General features: G+C 44.7%; 1 protein-coding gene across 9 annotated transcripts in view; it reads right to left on the bottom strand.

Annotated features, from left to right (window-relative positions):
• CCDC158 (coiled-coil domain containing 158) overlaps nucleotides 1-19,319 on the bottom strand; it is a 50,239-nt gene continuing 30,920 nt past the window's right edge. For 7 of the 9 annotated variants that reach the window (XM_083571022.1, XM_083571030.1, XM_083571027.1 and 4 more), the window contains 13 exons: nucleotides 17,436-17,594; nucleotides 15,081-15,193; nucleotides 13,555-13,713; nucleotides 12,912-13,004; nucleotides 11,660-11,776; nucleotides 10,422-10,588; nucleotides 8,952-9,005; nucleotides 7,454-7,513; nucleotides 4,649-4,716; nucleotides 4,252-4,461; nucleotides 2,095-2,115; nucleotides 1,150-1,251; nucleotides 1-188 (listed from right to left, as the gene is read on the bottom strand). In XM_083571022.1, coding sequence (XP_083427148.1) covers nucleotides 112-188; nucleotides 1,150-1,251; nucleotides 2,095-2,115; nucleotides 4,252-4,461; nucleotides 4,649-4,716; nucleotides 7,454-7,513; nucleotides 8,952-9,005; nucleotides 10,422-10,588; nucleotides 11,660-11,776; nucleotides 12,912-13,004; nucleotides 13,555-13,713; nucleotides 15,081-15,193; nucleotides 17,436-17,594 — 1,400 coding nt within the window. In that variant the 3' untranslated portion in view covers nucleotides 1-111. The remainder of the gene's footprint in view (nucleotides 189-1,149; nucleotides 1,252-2,094; nucleotides 2,116-4,251; nucleotides 4,462-4,648; nucleotides 4,717-7,453; nucleotides 7,514-8,951; nucleotides 9,006-10,421; nucleotides 10,589-11,659; nucleotides 11,777-12,911; nucleotides 13,005-13,554; nucleotides 13,714-15,080; nucleotides 15,194-17,435; nucleotides 17,595-19,319) is intronic. The other 2 variants (XM_083571028.1, XM_083571029.1) reach the window with 1 other exon arrangement.

Here is a 19,319-nt window from a genome sequence, read left to right as displayed (position 1 = left end):
TTACAAAACTATGGCAACTTTTATTATTAAACAGTAACGGTAGGCTTTTAGCATTCCATTTAACAGAGCACAATCTACATACATCTGAGCGACTGAGAACCACACCACATTTCATTTGGACAGCTTCTTCTCCTTCTCCTTCGCCTTCTCGATCTTCTTTTCCTGGCATCGGATCATTGTGGACATTGCTGAAGGTAGCATTGAGGGAAGGAACGTTAATACACAACAAAGGAGGGTAGAAAACACAAAAGAACAACGCTCCCGTCCCGCTGCAGGTTGGCTCTTCACGAAACCCAGGACCGTATTCAACAATGCGCACCAGTGGAAGGGATGAGGTTGGCAAAGAACCTTTTGCATTTATGACCAGAGCTTGTTCCTCTTGTCACAAGTACCATCCAGCCAGCACTGGTAACAGCAGGGCGGTCCCCAGTGCATTGCAAAGGAATGAAGGTGCCTTTTCCCAGCATTCTCCACTCCTCTTTTCTGCTTGGCCTGTGTCAAATGACCCCTCCAGGTAGAGATGTTTCCAGTATGCACTCAAACATACTGATGGCATGCTATACATAAACATTCTGTCAGCAAGGGGTGGTTTGAGCTATTGCCCTTCCTCTGCAGGGGTGGTGCCAGAGCAGGTGCAGGGATAGGGGGGTAAATGTCTGGGGCCCTACTAAGCAGAATAAGCAGCCCCCCCAATCTCCATAGCAGGATTGGCCTACCATGCTTTTTGCTGTTTTTATTCTACGTCGCCTTGAGACTGATTGTACAGAAGGCGATTAATAAACTGGTGTTTTGAAATAATTAATACACATTGCTAACTAAAGGGTGTGTGTGTCCCCATCCCCATGACTACTAAGTCCAGAGTTTAAAATCACCTAACTGTACCACTGTTTCCTTTCTTGATGCATCTACCCAAAAGTTTGCAGCAGCTGTACCAGGACTCTCAGAATTACTCCCCCCAAGTATACATATTTGCATACATATTTGCAATGGGCAGTAAAATAATTTGCAAGAAGGTTAATTTGACAACTTTTTAGTAAGTGGTACATCCTGTGTAGAAAGTCTTCTCTTTTTTGTTGACAGCAACATGTAGGAAGACAAGTCTTATTCCAGGCAAATTACTGAATTGTCAAACAGGGTATGATTTCGTACCTTGGTTTTTCAACTGCAATGTTTCCACTAGGTTTTGCAGACTCTCCATCTTATTCTGTAATTTCCTGCAGGCGTTTCCATTGGCTTCCCCTGCCTGAATAGCTACAGACAAAATATTAAATCACAGTCAGAGATATAAACGGCGTGTTCATCTGAAAGCAGGCCTGCCATAGTGTTGAAGACCCTGGAACTGGGCCAGCTCACAATTTATTAGTGGTATCACATTAACACTGGCTGATGGTGGTGGTCATGTTGATCTTCTGAAGATCAGCACATTTACACTTGAAATCCTAGTTGTTTAAGGGCCAAAACAGATGCAATGGGAATGCTGCTAACATTTCTGCCATGTTCACAAAACAGGAATGAAGTGTGCTTTACACTTTTCATGAAAAGAAGTGTGCAGAGAAGGGAGATTATACATGAAACGGGAGCTGAACTAAAACCCTGCAGATTCCAGGCCAAGTTCACCATCATCTGTGGGGAAACCCAGCTGGAACTGGCTTAACATGAAGCAATGTGAAGCAGTTGCTTGGGGAAAACACATTCCAGAAAGCTGGCCATTTTCCTAACACCAAAATCTGTCTATCAGTAATTAAAAGCAAGCTCAGGCCTGTGGCTATCTATGGCCTGTGAAAGCATAGGGGAGAAGAATGTTACTATTATGAATATTTTACTATTAGGCTGTCTAGCAGTGTGCTTTTTATTTTGTTTTTATCATTGATGTTTTGTAATGTGTTTCTAATGTACACAGCCCTGAGATCTTTTGATGGTATATAAATTGAAGAAATAAAACCACCACCACCAAGGCAAGGATGAAATGGAATGTGTGAAGTAGGCAGAATTTCTTTTTCTCAATATTTCAGTGAGCTGGGAGACATTACAGCAGTGGGAGCAGAATTATTTAGTGAGAAACGTTGCAAAATGTTTAAGCAAAAGTTCACTTACAAGAGGTGCCAAAGGAGATACCTGTTTGGAAAGAAGGAGGAAAACCCCAGTTAAGATAATGTGGTTTTAGATCATGATTTCATGACAATAAAAGGTGCCACTTGACCTTTATTTACACCTGGAAGTTTTGCATGTTTGCACTGACTGGCGTGCCAAAAGAGGCCCAACTTCTGCACACGGCATCCTTGGGCACCTGGGAATGGGGCTGCAACACCCAGCCTAGTAGCCTAAGACCCACCATTTTTAACATGCCATGAGTGCTCCTGAATGACTTGAATGCCAGGGGCATTGTGGGCAATTTAAAACGCTCACTTTGCTGACACCTTTTGCTACACTGCTGCTTGGTGAAAACCACAGGGGAGCACTGTGCTGATGGCTCCCTCAGGCCTGTAGCTGGCTCTGATGCCAAAAAGCTAAATTTGGGCCAAGTCCTCCTTATGCCCCTACATTTTCTGTTCTTTCTCTGTTCCTTGTGATGTTATCACCAAGCCTGTGGGCAATGTCTTCTCCCTTTAATAATACAGTCATACCTCGGGATAAATATGCTTCAGGATAAGCATTTTCAGCTTGCACTCCACGGCGATCCGGAAGTAACGGAGCGCATTACTTCTGGGTTTCGCCGCTTGCGCATGGGGTCAAAATGACGTCACGCGCATGCGCAGAAGCGGCAAAATGTGACCTGCGCACGTGCAGTTGCGTCTTATGTTCCGTTCAGGATGTGAACGGGGCTCCGGAACAGATCCTGTTCACATCCCAAGGTACCACTGTATATAGTACTTGGATGTTGAAGCACATTGGCATTCTGCCAGAGGATCCAATAGGCAAAAAGAGGCAATTGCCTCAGGCTGTGTGTGGGCCTCACAGCCCTTATTTGCTTTGTCACTCAACTGCTGCCGCCACTGCCACCTGTCCAGATTTTGCGAGGCTCTCCGGTAGAGTCCTTCCCCAGAGCAAGACTTTCTGGGTAAGGGGATCTGGGAGAGTGGCTACACTGCAACAGCTGTTCTGTGGCGGCGGCTAGAAATTCTTTTTTTAAAATATTAGTTAAATGTCAAGCTTCCACTTGAATCGACATTTAAGAGAGAATTCCAAGCCATCGTAGGAAAGCAATGGCAGAGGCATTTTGCCCAAACGCTTCACTCTAAGGACCCACTTCCACACAGTGAGGCAGAGAGCCTGCCAGCAGTGCCGCCATATTAGCAGCAATGAAACACTCGAAAATTAAGGGGGAAGAGGGATGGGATGATGCAATATCTTGCAGCTGCCCTTCTCATGGCAGCAATTATAGAATCGTAGAATTGGAAGAGACCACAAGGGTCATCTAGTCCAACCCCCTTTAATCCAGAAATCTTTCACCCAAGGTGGGTCTCGAACCCATGACCCTGGGATAAAGAATTTCATGCTTTAGAATAGAATAGAATTTATTATTTATACCCCAGCCACTCTGGGCGGCTTCCAACAGAGTATTAAAATACAGTGGTCTATTAAACATTAAAAGCTTCCCTAAAGAGGGCTGCCTTCAGATGTCTTCTAAAAGTCTGGTGGTAGTTCTTCTCTTTGACATCTGGTGGGCGGGTGCCACTACCGAGAAGGCCCTCTGCCTGGTTCCCTGTAACTTGGCTTCTCGCAGTGAGGGAACCGCCAGAAGGCCCTTGGTGCTGGACCTCAGTGTCCGGGCAGAACGATGGGGGTGGAGACGCTCCTTCAGGTATACTGGACCAAGGCCGTTTAGGGCTTTAAAGGTCAGCACCAACACTTTAAATTGTGCTTGGAAATGTACTGGGAGACAACATAGGTCTTTCAAGCTATCCAGTTGGCTCTCTCCTAAATCTAATACAGTTGTACCTCAGGTTACATATGCTTCAGGTTACATACGCTTCAGGTTACAGACTCCGCTAACCCAGATATAGTACCTCGGATTAAGAACTTTGCTTCAGGATGAGAACAGAAATCGTGCGGCAGCAGCGGGAGGCCCCATTAGCTAAAGTGGTGCTTCAGGTTAAGAACAGTTTCAGGTTAAGAACGGACCTCTGGAACGAATTAAGTATGTAACCAGAGGTACCACTGTATGGGTTGGGAAGACCATATGAAGAAGCCCCAACCACCCCTTGTTCCAATGGTTTTATGGCTGGCTTTAGATGATAGCTTGGCACTTACTTCTACAGGCAGAAGAGGATGTAGCTTCCGGGGAGCTGCTCTTCTTCAGACTTGACCGGCGTTCTGAACAGGTTGCAGGAGTTACCTTCAGGTCATCCAGATGAGCCGTTAACAGTGAGTGCACGGGAGACCTGTCTTTGTACCTCTCCTCTGGGGACAGTTTATTCGAAGAAGTAAAACGAGGAGTGGAACTGAAGATTCCTTTAGACACTGGATGTGGCAAAGACAGCATTGCAATAATGAAGGGGAGTTAAAAAAAAATTAAACAAACCATATAGAAAGAGCACGTTAGGCAACACAACATCAAGGCCTGGAAAACAGAACTCGAGTCCATATTCCAAGCCGATACTGTGCCCTCCCTGAATATTAGTTCTTGAATTGTTTAATGGAAACTCACCACTGGACGTGAAGGGAAGGGTAGCATCTGAATCTTCGAGGTCTGTAGCATGTAACGTTAAAGGTTCCCTGTGCACAAACAGAAGAACACAAGAATAGCCCAGCTGGATCAGGTCCATGGCCCATTTAGTCCAGGAGTCTGTTTTCACAGTGGCCAACCAGATGCCCATGCAAAGCCTGCTAGCAGGACCTGAGCGCAACGGCACTCTCCCCTCCAGCGCTGGCATTCGGAAGCATACGGACTCTGACCATGGAGTATAGCTTTCATGGATAGTAGCCTTCAAAAGCTTATCCTCCATCTCAAGAAGCAGAGCTGCTACATAAGCAGAGCTGTGCAAGAGCCACGCAGAAGTCCAGAAAGCAGTCGTGTTGCTCCAAATAGCACAAGGGGGCAGAAGTACTTTGCAACCACACCATTTCATACACAAAAACATCATTAGCGGTTCTCAATCTGTGGGTCCCCAGATGTTGTTGGACTACAACTCCCATCATCCCTGAGCTCTGGCCTTGCTAGCTAGGGGTGATGGGAGTTGTGGTTCAACACCATCTGGGGACCCACAGGTTGAGAAAGGCTAATTTAGGTGCTGGGGGTTATATTTCTGGAAGCAGTCACACTCTTACATATTCACACAAAAAAAGAATTCATCAGTTCTCAATTAAACCTTAGCATTATGGCTGGGTGTATAAAATGGTTGAGATTAAAATATGCCTCTCATATACATAGTCATATACATGTGAGTTTAAAAGTCTGCTTTTCAAAATATTTGTATTATTATGTCAGGGAACTGCCATCGGAGCCAAGAGTGGAGGTAAGGCTCCCCAACGATGCAGGAGAAGGGACCAGCAGGGAGAGAGAGAACACTTCCTTTGGGGAAGGAAATCGGCGTGACACCAGGAAGAAAGGGGAGCAGGGAAGGACTTCGGAGAGATGGCTTCAAGACTCTTCCACAGAGACCAGCGGGGAGAGCCCAGGACCTCCGCTGGCCACGCCCACTCTGCGCAGAAGACTTCCGCGCAGGGAAGCTAGGCGGAGACTTGGCGTCAAAGAGCTTTTATGTTGGAAGAAGTTCAGGAAACACCCACTGACGGATTCTGCCAGTGACTGACACAGCCACGGAGAAAGGGCTGTCCAGCCAGGGAAAGGTTTAGCCAGACAACGTTGCCTAGAGCAGCAGCCCCCTTACGCACGAGCAACCCCCAATTCCCTTTACATATTATCATAATATAAAACCACAAAATACATAATAAAAACAAAAACAGCGCTGTTTTAAAAGGGCATTGGATGTCAATCAGCCAAAGGCTGTCAGGGACTGGGAAGAGGAGGAATGGTGGAGACCGCTTCCCCATCCTGACCTTTCCAGGGAGGAGGAAGAGGAAGACAGTATAGATTCACAACAGTGGTTTGCAGGAGGTCACAGCTCAGAGGCAGATGAGGGGGAAAGTTGGGAAATAAAGGGAGAGGAGGACCAGGCAGAACCAGAGCAGCAGCTGGCTGACACGTTGTCGCTAGAAAGCATTCCAGACCCACCATCTCCCAGAACCTGGTGAACCTTGAAAGTAGGAGAGCAAGGAGCTCAAAGACAGAGGGCATGTAGCAGCACTCGCAGAAGTCACGAATGAGGGAGAGACGGGGGTGGGGGTTCACTCGGGACAACACCGTTATCCAAGAGGCTGGGTTCTATAGCCTCTCTCTGTGAAGACTGAAATAAAAAAGGATGGCAAGAAACTTTTGCTTGCCTTACAGAAAGGCCTGGTTAAAGAAGAACGTTTTTGCCTGGTGCCTAAAGGTGCATAATGAGGATGCCAGGCAAACCTCCCTGGGGACAGCATTCTACTCATAGTAATAGTTTGTATGATTTCATCCTTTGAAACAACTATTCTTGTTTTGTAGTTTTGATTGATAGCATTTTTAATTGTATTAATTAACAGCTAATTTAGGGTGTTAAAGAAATAGTGTCTAAGAGCATGCACACAGATGGATACAAAAAGCAAGTTTGACAGTTTTCTTGTTGAAAGCTGTCCACTTGTGTGATATAAATCTGGTAAGCCACAATTACTCTTAGAAGTTTTGTATTATCCGTGCTATGATTTCGTGAATTTTTGTATTAATCTCATCTTACGTTTTTGTCCTGTGATAAGATTGGTTGTTGTTTTTTACTAGCAATTCAACTTAGTTTGTCTCAGAAAGTCATTCCTGATATAAAAATATTTCCATGTGTCTAATTCTCAGCGGGGAGAGACAGCTGTCCGGGGCAGCCTGGTGTGCTCTGTTACCAGCAAGTCTATGGCTTTCTAAATTAAAGGGTAAAGTCTTTGTATAGGGCCTGATATGTCGCAGTGTGTAGAATGGACCAAATGAATGCACAGTGCAACACACCCTTATTTATTTATTGAACTGCAGTGGAAGATTTTTATGTCTAGCTACACTCAGACCTGCAACTGCTGCTGCTGGCAACAGCAAGCTAATATGCTACAGGAGTTGTGTGTGATCCTCAGGGGCTGCTGCAGAATTTGTTGGGCCTGGTTCAAGGCAAGCAGAGAGGCAGGAGACTTCTGGAAGACCAGCTTGGGTTTCCTGAGCTCTTATAAGGAGCCCCAATGCATAATGTTGCAACATAAAACTGCCTATCACTTTCCAGGATAAAAAAAATAAATACATTTACAGAAACTATGCTAAGAGGATGCTGCCACTGTCTCAGTGGTGAGATTTTCTCTCCCTCCCTAAAACATTTCTCCTTTGTGTAAAAAGGGAGGAGTGACAAATTTGTCATGTCAGAGGACCCAAACCGAAAGCATCGTTTCTCACCTGCTGAAAGTATCTTGCCCCATGCTGACATCGGAAGGCATGTCCCGGACTGCGGTTTCCCTGTGTTGAGAGACAAAAGTCCCATTAAAAGGAGAAGTGATGATGCTCAGGCACAAAGCAATACTTGAGCCCCTCTGGAGAAACCCTCTGGGTGAAAAAGGAGAACACTCTTTTAAAGGGGGAATAGAAATTAAAAATAAAATTAAGACGCCTCTGAGATGGCACCCGCTATGCAGAGAAGGGTGACCAAGATGATCAAGGGTCTGGAAACGAAGACTTATGAGGAATGGTTGAAGGAGCTGGGTATGTTTCGCCTGGAAAAGAGGAGACTGAGAGAAGAGAGGAAAGCCATCTTCATATATTTCTGGGGTTGTCACATGGAAGATTGAGCAAGCTTGTTTTCTCCTGCTGTGGAGGGGAGGACTCTCGAACCAATGTGTGGACTCGTAATCTGGGGAACCGGGTTCGCGTCTCCGCTCCTCCACATGCAGCTGCTGGGTGACCTTGGGCCAGTCACACTTCTCTGAAGTCTCTCAGCCCCACGCACCTCACAGAGTGTTTGTTGTGGGGGAGGAAGGGAAAGGAGAATGTTAGCCGCTTTGAGACTCCTTAGGGTAGTGATAAAGCAGGATATCACATCCAAACTCCTCTTCTTCTTCAATGGCTTCAAGTTACAAGGAGATTCCAACTAAACACCAGGTAGAACTTTCTGACAGTAAGAGCTGTTCAACAGTGGAATGGTCTCCTTTGGGAGGTTGTGGACTCTCCTTCCTTGGAGAGTCCCTTGGAGGTTTTTAAGCAGAGGTTGGGTGGCCACCCGTCATGGATGATTTAGCTAAGATTCTTGCATTGCATGAGATTCTTGCATTGGACTAGATGACTCTTGGGGTCCCTTCCAACTCTACAATTCTATGCTTGCTTTTCTTAACCAGTGCTCTTCCTGAGCAAGTTGCTTGGGTAGCAGTGGTTCATAGGCAAAATCATTGCTCAAAGAGGCACTGTTTCCTATCGGGCAACTGCTCTATCCCATACTTTAAGAAGAAGTGGTTCATTCTTCCATGCTGGATGGAAGTTGCTGGAGAATCAGGAGAGCATTTTATATTTTTTTGCTTGGGCAATCCTCCTCCCTAAGGGAGCAGCTCAGCAGGCTGTACTTTCCGGGCAAGTCCCACCCGGCCTCTAGGCCAGACGCTGGCTCCTGCTGTGCTTGTGTCAGCTCAAGAAACACCTATATCTGTGGCACGAAGGCAAAAAGGCAGGCTGGAGGGAACTCCATCTGTTGGCTGTACCTGGAACAGCTTTTTGAGCGGCCAAGTAACGCTCATAGATATACAGATATCACAGAAGTGACCGGTAGGTTTTCACGAAACTAAAGAGCAACTTGTACATTAAAAGAAATACAGAACTGTGACAAATGCATCCTCGTTCTTCTACCTGGCTGCACCACAGAAACTTTGATCTTCAAAGGAATTTCAGAGCCTTGGCTGAATTGGCTCACCTGCTGTAAGTTTCATGTGATCTCCTGCCAATGCAGTCTCTGCTTGCAAGGTCCCTGTGTGGGAGGAAAATACCGCATGAAAGGTGCTTGTTTAAATTCCTAATCTGCTCCCACCCTGGAGAGTAATAGAATGCTTTGAAACAAATAGGTAAGTATTGGGTTGCTAAGCCTTTGTCCAAAGATGCTGCTTATCTATAACGTAGCACAGTGGGTTGGTGGGCAGACTTCAGGCCTGAAGGATCTACGTTGAGTTGTTTTTACCAGAATCCTGAGATTCAGCAGCAGGGAGGGGGAAGAAATTCAGTTCAGTTTACATTTAAAGCTGAAACCATCACATATGCAGGCTCCAAAACAATATAAGAACCGAAACACAGACATCCTTCGAAACTTGCACTTATTCGCACTTAACCGAATATTACAGCACAATTCTCTAACCATTGTTTACAAAAAAACCACGTATTTCTGGAAATGTGAATTAAATGAATATATTAAGGAATGTAACATACAAAAGTGTGTTATATTAGAAATCACTTGCAAAAATGTGTGCGTTAGACAAAACGGTATACGGAAATATGTTTATTATGAAAATTCGCACTAAGCGGCTGAATAATTTCCATGAGCATTAAAAAAACAAAAACAAAAAACCCCAGCAAATTGCTGCAGAAATGTGGAAGAATGAATGAAACACTTTCCATATCAAAACCCAATCTGGGTTACCCCAAGCTTTCTTCAGTAGTATAATTTAAGGTGGGGTGAGAGTGATTTTGTTGCGGCTATTGTTAGTCAGAAATCCTTGTTGGTCTACTGCAAATCACCCTGTGATCTCTCAGTAGATCCTGATCTACTTTCTGCCCTCCCTTGATGTAATGTACTTAAAAGATTTTGTGGTGGTGATTAAGCCTCTCAGTGATTGGCTGAGCTGCCCTCCTGAACCCAGAAGAGAATCTGTGGGTGCTAGTGGTTCAAACTGCTGAGATCATAGACAAGGGCAAGGCTGGCTGAAGAGCCTAGGGAGAACAGGTGTTTGGAGGGGGCTAGAAATATGCAGGAGAAAGGAGAAGATCAGAGAGAGGAACCTGAGAAGAATAAAAAGAAGAGGGGGAATGAGAAGAGAAGAGGGAGAAATGAGAGGTGTACATGGAGCTGCATGGGTGAGGGCCACCAAGTTCCATGTTCATTTGAAAGAACTAGCTCAATCTGAATTTCAAAGTTCACCTACTACATCAATCACTCCTGCCTGCTGCCGGGCAAAACTAGAATCCAATTTGAAGCCTGTTAGTGGATTAACACAGCATGGGTGATGTATCAGTAAATCAGAGACCACAGTAGTTGTCACACATTGTATGAGCAGAAAGTCCCTTGCCTAAGAATCATTCATTTCTGAAACGAATCATTCTTCTCCAAACCCATGGATAATAAGATTTCACCCATTTCTGAAGGCATGTTCATGGTGTTTTTGTACATTCTTACAATAAATTGCTAGCGCCTTCCAGAATCGAATCGGGCTCGCTGTCACTTTCTCTTCTGGGGAGAATGGTAGAGGGGATCTCATCGATGGTACACCGCAATTCTTGGAGGAGTTGCTTTAAATCTCGTAATGGGTCATCCTTGCCAGGGCAGCTGGCCCTGGATGGTATCTGAATGGAAATATGGATTTCAAATACTATGAAAACAGGCCTTCACTTTTCAGAAGCATAACGAAGCACCCCCAAATAAATATAGTAATTTTTTTTGGCACTAGTTAAAAGCAACATCTACTTTCATTTTTATACTGTCTGACCAATTACCGAGAATTGTTATCCCACAGGAGGTAGTGATGCCCACCTGGTCCAAATACTACGGATGTCTTCACTTTTTTTTTCCTTCAAAGAGGAGGGATGTTCCCTAAACTGCACTGCTGTATTAACCAAGTTACCGTACTTTTCCGTGCATAAGACAAGGTTTTTTTCTTTAAAAGTTATGTCCAAAAATTGGTGGTCATCTTATACATGGATAGTGCATAAGGTGGTATGTGGGATTGGTTGCTGCCGCGAGCCGGAGATTGCCAGCGGCTATTGGGCGTGTTATTGGTGGCTGTGGCAAGGGCTGCGGATGATTGGCTGCCGCTGTGGCAACAGGGTGGGCGATTTGCGGCATTTGGGATGCATGCAAGTGTCAGCATTGGGCAGACAGGTGAGCGATTTTCGGCAATCTCAACAACTTTGTGCCCCCCCCAAAGCTCAACAACTATGGGCAATCCTCCCCATTTTCCTAATTTTGAGTCCCCAAAACAGGAGGCGTCTTATACATGGGGGTGTGTTATACACGGAAAAATACGGTAATTTATGGAAGGTAAAGGGACCCCTAACCATTAGGTCCAGTCGTGACCGACTCTGGGGTTGTGGCGCTCATCACGCTTTATTGGCCGAGGGAGCCGGCGTACAGCTTCCGGGTCATGTGGCCAGCATGACTAAGCCGCTTCTGGCGAACCAGAGCAGCGCACGGAAACGCCGTTTACCTTCCCGCCGGAGTGGTACCTATTTATCTACTTGCTCTTTGACGTGCTTTCGAACTGCTAGGTTGGCAGGAGCAGGGACCAAGCAACGGGAGCTCACCCCGTGGCAGGGATTTGAACTGCCAACCTTCTGATCGGCAAGTCCTAGGCTCTGTGGTTTAACCCACAGCGCCACCTGTTGCTAAACCTGGCAGGGATAGTTTGTGATACTTACGATGTGGCCAGCGAAGGCTTGGGATGCTGGTGCGCTAGAAGAGTGGGAATGAGGCAAGGATGAAAGGCGTGGCCTGGCTGAAGAGGAGCCCAGCAGGTACCCTGGTCCTTGCAGCTCCTGTGGATGGAGTGTCTGAGTAAGTAGAATAAAAATTATGTTCATAGGGCTTTGGTTTCGGCAAAGAATCCAGAATGGAAGGTTGCCAGAGAAACAGGCGTGTGCCCACTTACAGAGAGCTCCCTAATCTACAATCTACAATAGCTGCCCAGCATTAATGATGGGTCAATTAATAGAAATATAAAATATGGGGACTAGTCTGTTCAACAAACCCAGATGCCAACTCTGGTCTGACTATGCATCTCCATCTCCACCCTTGTGTGCAATTCCCACCCCCCAAAGGTGCTTTTTAGTGCAAACAGCACCTTTAGGAACAAATAATATCTTGTGGGGTTGGGTGGGGAGTTTGATAAGCAGCACACTGTGAACTGGGACTCTGTAGTCACTTTTTCTTCAAAATAAAACGCGACCAGTTCAGGCGCATTTTTAAGAAAGCATGTTTCATCCCAGTCTGTGCTTTCTCGCCGTATCTACGCAGGAAGAACTATTATAAGAGCTAATAACATCAGCCATGCCATCAAAGGCTCATACACCTGCAAAGCGATAGATGCCACACTGGTTGAGAATAAACGGATGCAGATCTGACATAAAAACTGTTGATATTCAGAAACCGGGAGGAGATTTGCCACTGCTTACCTGAACGAAGCTTCCATTGTGAAATTGCTGGACCAGACTGATTCTATTCATTTAGGGCTCAGTCAAGAGTGGATTTATGCATAAGCAACGTTGCAGAAAGGCTCGTACAAGTTTTAATTACCAGGCAAATTATGAGGCACCAGCTTTCATCAGTGGACTTAATAGCTCAGTTGGTAGAGCACAAGGCTCTTAATGTCAGAGCTGTGGGTTCAAGCCCCACGTGGGGCAAAAAGATTCCTGAATTGTAGGGGTTGGTCCCTTCCAACTCTACGATTCTATGACTTCATGATTCTGAGGGAAACATGGGGTACAGTTTGGAAACTGCAAGCTGCCCCCTGCCTCCAAAAGTATGCTTTGAGACAAAGTGTGCAATAATTTGCTGGTGTGGGCATGCATTAAGAATGTACTAGGGTAAGAGATAAGCTTGGCTTTCAAAAATTAAATTTAGTTGTAAAGGATATGCTCCCAGTGCACCTCTTCAGTGAAGCTGAAGACTTACTTTCACATCTAAAGTGTGCTGAAGCTTGAAGCGCATCGCTTCCTGTTCCTGCCGCTGCATAATGCACTGACATTCTGCAAACTGCATAGAAGCCTGTGAGAGAAAATGGCGGAGATTATTCACCTTCATGAGGGAACTTTGTGTAGTAAAACTTGAGGCCCTTGAAGAGTTTTTCTTGGTAAACTCACACAAGCTTTACAAAAAACAAACAACCCCTAAAAGCCACTGGATGATATTCAGCTCACTTTTGCTCAGAGAGCAGACCCACTGAAATTAATGGCGCCAATGCTCATGGTCATTCATTTCAATGGGGCTACTCTGAACAAAACTGAGGTAAATACCAGCCACAGTCCTGTTTGGGGGCTTGGATGCTAGTATACTGAGTGGTACAAAAAAGGAAATAAATCCCAAGAAACTGAACATGTGATATTAAAGAAAGCTTGGGATCAAAAGATCTAATTGGCATAAAAACATGTGGAAGAAGGGAAAAAAGCCATCTAATAACAACTCAAAACAAACAGTATGTCTACTAATACCAGGGACAAAATAATACAAAGTCAGATAGGCGTGGTATAAAAAAATAAATTATTATTATTATTATTATTATTATTATTATTATTATTATTATTATTATCATTATTACTTTATCCAGTGCTGCCTCCATGGTAGCAAGTTTTTCTCTCAACCGTTTATCCTGTGACTTAAGAACCTCCAACTCTCCAGCCATTTTGTTGTTTAAAGAAGCCACACAGCTCAATTCCTGGCTTAACTTATTTCTCTCTTCTTTCAGATAATGTTTCTCCTAGATGGACAAAGTTGAAAGAATAGAACAAAATTTGAAGAAAAGGTAAACACAGCACTGCATTTTGATTTCAAAATCTGAATTTCTGATCATTATTTCCTGGAATTGAGTCAGATTGTGATTACCGTATTTTTCGCTCTATAAGACGCACCTTTTCCCTTCTAAAAAGTAAGGGAAAATGTGTGCGCGTCTTATGGAGTGCAGGCTGCGCGGCTATGCCAGAAGCCAGAACAGGGAGAGGGAGCGCTGTGCAGCGCTCCGTCTCGCTGTTCTAGCTTCGGGCTTTGCTGCGCAAAATCTCCGGAGGGCAGCGGGATGAAGGCACCCCACTGCCCTGCGGAGGCTTCACGGGCTGTCCCAGAAGCCAGAACAGCGAGGCGGAGTGCTGTGCAGTGCTCTGTCTTGCTGTTCTAGCTTCGGGGTTAGCGGCGCAAAGCCTCCGCAGGGCAGCGGGGTGCCTTCATCCCACTGCCCTCCGGAGGCTTCGCAGGCTGTCCCAGAAGCCTCCGCAGGGCATGGGGCTGAAGGCTCCCCGTGCCCTGCGGAGGCTTCGTGCAAAGCTAGACCAGCTATCCCAGCGGCTATCCCAGAAGCCAGAACAGCAAGAGGCTATCCCAGAAGCCAGATCCCTCTTGCTGTTCTGGCTTCTGGGATTCAGAATTTCCCCCCCCTTATTTCCTCCCCCCAAAACTAGGTGCGTCCTATCATCTGGTGCGTCCTATAGAGTGAAAAATACGGTAAATGGACAATGACCCCACTTCTGTGAGGTAACACATAGAAACTGATCAGAATTCTGTATCTGCATACTAGTTGGTAGGTTAAATATTCTAGCTGGACATGATCATTGGTCCCAACTCAGAATGTGATAAAGCAAATATACAGAGGGAAATCTTTAAAAAATATATATATCAGTATTGAAATATACAACTTAACAAATTCAAAACCTCCCTGTAAAAGTTATCACAACATTGACATACTGTTCCATTTCAAATGCCCTATCAGCTTGACTGATCTTTTGTCCTTTCTATTAGACAAAGGAAGATGCTTCTATGTGGGTTTCATGTAAACAATCTACATATTTTGACTGAACTCTCCTAGCAAACGCTGCTATATCACAAGTACCCTGAGGGTTCTTTTAATAAACAAAAGGACCAACCCTAAGATAATGCTCAGTGGGATTTGTGAGCTTAGTTAAGTAAATTTGATCCCCCCCTCCAGTAAGAATCTTTGCTAGTGCAAAATACATACGTTCAAGGCAGATTTACACCGATAACACTCATTTTAGCATGGCTTTGGCATGTTATAATTTGGTCCAGCCATTCTACTGGGACACATTTATCTAAATTATGTATCTTAGCAGTTTTGACCTTAGTTGCGTTGGTCATTGCTTCCTCCAGGAACTTAATCTTGCTCTGCAAAGCATCTATCTGTCCGCGCTTGGCTGTGATTTGCTTTTGCATCCCCATTGCAACTTTCATTGCTATAAAAGACAAGATTTCCAAAGCATTAGCGGCATCGTGTTTGACAGCAAAGTTTAAGAACGCCTTGTGGGTAATATACTGAGCTAAGGCTTCTTGTCCTGGGCAAAAATAACATTATTCTACTATGTCTGAAATGAGAGGAAGACAGTGTGCATAATTAAAGTATATTTATACTATAACGACTAATGATCTAACCCAGCTGTTCTCAAATGGTAGACAGGACGCACAAATAGCTTGAAGGTGTTTAAGATTGATAAGGCTGGCAGTAGGGAATGGGAGTGTAGAATGTGGGTCTAATTTCACTTAGCATGTAATCTAGATTCTGGGCCCAAAATAATAAAAAAAACCAATTCTATTGCTGAGCTCTTATGTAAACAGAAGCATCTACACTACAAATCTACCCTGAAACCTGGGAATTGTAGTTTGGTTAGAACACTAAGAATTCTTTGTTAAGAGATTTCTACCCCACCCTTTTCAGTTTTCTCTGGAGAGAGGGAAAGATGGTTAAAATGTGGGAAACAGATCGAGGATTAAATCTGTAGATGCAGATCCAAACCTCCTATCCCAAATGTGTGGGAGAAATACAAAAAGAATAGCTGGGTGAAGAATTTTCAGGAGATTAAAACACATAAATTTTGCAGCTAATTAAAGATTAAGAATAAGGCAATTACACCTTTTTATCCCTTCTATTTGTGGTCTGTTGACTTCTCTTCACTATCACTGCAGAGAATGAACCACATTTTTGTTTGGTTTGTTTGGTAAGATATGTGGAAAAGGGGTTTACAGTACTTACATTTCAATGCAAGCAACATATACAGCAAAGCAATGTGCAGAAAAATACTTCTAATAATTGGTAAAGGTAAAGGGACCCCTGACCATCAAGTCCAGTCGTGGATGACTCTGGGGTTGCAGTGCTCATCTCGCTTTACTGGCCGAGGGAGCTGGTGTTTGTCCGCAGACAGCTTCTGGGTCATGTGGCCAGCATGACTAAGCTGCTTCTGGCAAACCAGAACAGCACACAGAAACGCTATTTACCTTCCCGCCGGAGCAGTACCTATTTATCTACTTGCACTTTGATGTGCTTTCGAACTGCTAGGTTGGCAGGAGCATCTAACAGTTGGTAGTCTTAGCTAATATGGCTGAAACCAGGAGCCTTAGTCATCAATGTGTGATCATCTTGAAGGCATGGTGGAAAGAGAGAATCTCCTCACAGGCAGAAGGAAATACAGTGGTACCTCGGGTTAAGTACTTAATTCGTACTGGAGGTCCGTTCTTAACCTGAAACTGTTCTTAACCTGAAGCACCACTTTAGCTAATGGGGCCTCCTGCTGCCGCTGTGCCGCCAGAACACGATTTCTGCTCTCATCCTGTAGCAAAGTTCTTAACCCGAGGTACTATTTCTGGGTTAGCGGAGTTGGTAACCTGAAGCGTATGTAACCTGAAGCATCTGTAACCCAAGGTACCACTGTATAAAGGATTGTCTCCTTTGTTATAGAGTTCCCACCCACAGGAAACAAAGGAAGTGACCATACACAGAGGGTGCTCTCTAGGAAGATCAAGAACTCTCTGTGTACTAGCCCTGTGCTTGTCTAGCAAAACATGCATTTGTGATCTTGACAGCAAACCCCACATAAGCTCTAAAGCCTAGTACATATATGCTCGTTCACAATTTAGGAACCACTAATTTTGATCATCTCTAGCTGCAAGATTCATCAGTTCCATGGCTTTATAAATCTACACTGAACACTTAGTTTCGATTAAGTGTTGTCCACGGCATTTTTCCTATCTGAAAGTCTGTATTAGAAATATCAAATGACGAAATAAAACAGGTTTTACAAATTCTGCCTGAAAGGTAAAAAAGGTAAAGGGACCACTGACCATTAGGTCCAATCGTGGCCGACTCTGGGGTTGCAGCGCTCATCTTGCTTTATTGGCCGAGGGAGCCGGCGTACAGCTTCTGGGTCATGTGGCCAGCATGACTAAGCTGCTTCTGGCGAACCAGAGCAGCGCACGGAAACGCCGTTTACCTTCCCGCCAGAGCGGTACCTATTTATCTACTTGCACATTGATGTGCTTTCGAACTGCTATGTTGGCAGGAGCAGGGACCGAGCAACGGGAGCTCACCCCGTTGCGGGGATTCGAACCGCTGACCTTCTGATCAGTAAGTCCTAGGCTCTGTGGTTTAACCCACAGTGCCGCACGGTAACAATCTTACAAAATAAAATGAAATAACACTTCCACGATTACCGTGGCCATCAGATCCCTCCATAGTCTTTACAGTGGCCCTGGTTTGCTCCAGCTCAATCTGAGCGGACTTCAGTTGCACTCTCAGCTTGCCCACAGTGGTTTCCATCTCTTCGCTTTTATCTCGGTAGCTGCTCTTCATATTTTCCAATTCATCTGCAGGGCACAAGAGTCACAATGAAGTCACAGCGTTGCGTATCTCCAAACACATGTGAATGAAATAATAATAATAATAATAACAACAATAATAATTTATTTATATCCTGCCTTCCCCAGCTGAAGCCGGGCTCAGAAATGAATGCAACATACGTATCTCAGGGACCAGTTGGAGGAGCAGTATTTAAGGTTTTACATGGCAGCACCAAGTGTATGACGGAACTGGATTGAGGGTGGAATCACAAATAGATCAGTCACAGAGCAAATTGTAAGTGAGGATCCAGGGCAGACAGGTAGGAAGCAAGGAGGGAGGATGAAACATCTGAAGCATGTAACACAGAACTGGGATGTCTCAAGTTTAGGGACCAAATCATAGAACTGCAGAGTTGGAAGGGACCGCGAGGGTCATCTATAGATAGCTTGCCTTCTATCACTGTGCCATTGAGAGCGTGCTCACTTATGGCTTATGTGTGTGGTACGGAAGCTGTACTACCCAGGACAGGATGGGGTTGTGCAGAGTTGTTAAGGCAGCAGAGAGCATTGTTGGCTGCCCACTCTCCACCTTAGAGCAGATTTATGCCACAAGGTGCCATAGGAAGGCACTGGACATAGTAAAAGATCCATCGCATCCTGGTCACTGTCTCTTCGAGCTCCTGCCGTCGGGACGGAGATACAGGACGATGAAGACAAGAACGAGCCGTCTTAAGAACAGCTTCTTCTCCAGAGCGATCTCGGCCCTGAATGGGAAGCCTGGACTTTGAAAGTCATCTAATCTTCCTTGCTGTACTATACTGTATTGTTTTAATTAGTGTTTTTATGGAGCAGTCAAGCAATTTCGTTGTCCCTGAGAGGGGGCAATGACAATAAAGATATTATTATTATTATTATTATTATTATTATTATTTAGTCCAACCCTCTGTGACAAAGGAATATTTTGCCCAACATGGGGCTTGAACCCGCAACCCTGAGATTAAGAGTCTCATGCTCTACCAACTGAGCTACGGTCCTCAGGAATCTCTCAGGCTAGAGGACAACAAACATGTTTACACCATGTGAATACACAAAGTAGGCCTTGCTGCATAGAATCAGCTACAAAAACACAGAGTCCTGTTTATACTGGAAATAAAATACCTGCATCAAATGAAGGAGATGGTGAAGCTGACATACAAAGCACTTTGTATTTATCCCTGCCTATAATTTTGAAGGAAAATGTAAGCAATCCACTTTAAATTATTTGACTGCAATGGTTCAGCAGCCAGCAATTTTTAGAGGAAAACGTGGAGTGTGTAAACTGAGCCTTTCACTGCAGGCCTCTACAGGTCTACTAAAAAGCAAGTCCCACTGAATTCAATGGTGCTTACTCCCCAAGTAGCTAGGTAAATGCCGTGCAATCCTAAACATTTCCTAAGCAATCCTAAGAACCTTGCCCCACAGCGCCGCAAGGTAACGATCTTACAAAATAAAATGAAATAACACTTCCACGATTACCGTGGCCATCAGATCCCTCCATAGTCTTTACAGTGGCCCTGGTTTGCTCCAGCTCAATCTGAGCTTTAACTGAGCTATTATTATTCAGAACTTCCTAGTTTAATTTTTAAGTACAGATCTCCACTGGGGCCGTTTCAGAGCAAGAAAAGTACTCCCAAGAGGGATGTGTGGATTGGAGAAATCAATTAAAAATGATGGTATCTGCAGAACTCCATGATTTATAAAAGAAATATAGAT

This window comes from Podarcis filfolensis, assembly GCF_964270895.1.
Source record: "Podarcis filfolensis genome assembly, chromosome: 9".
Classification (NCBI taxonomy): domain Eukaryota; kingdom Metazoa; phylum Chordata; class Lepidosauria; order Squamata; family Lacertidae; genus Podarcis; species Podarcis filfolensis.
This window is presented reverse-complemented; position numbering and strand designations above follow the sequence as displayed.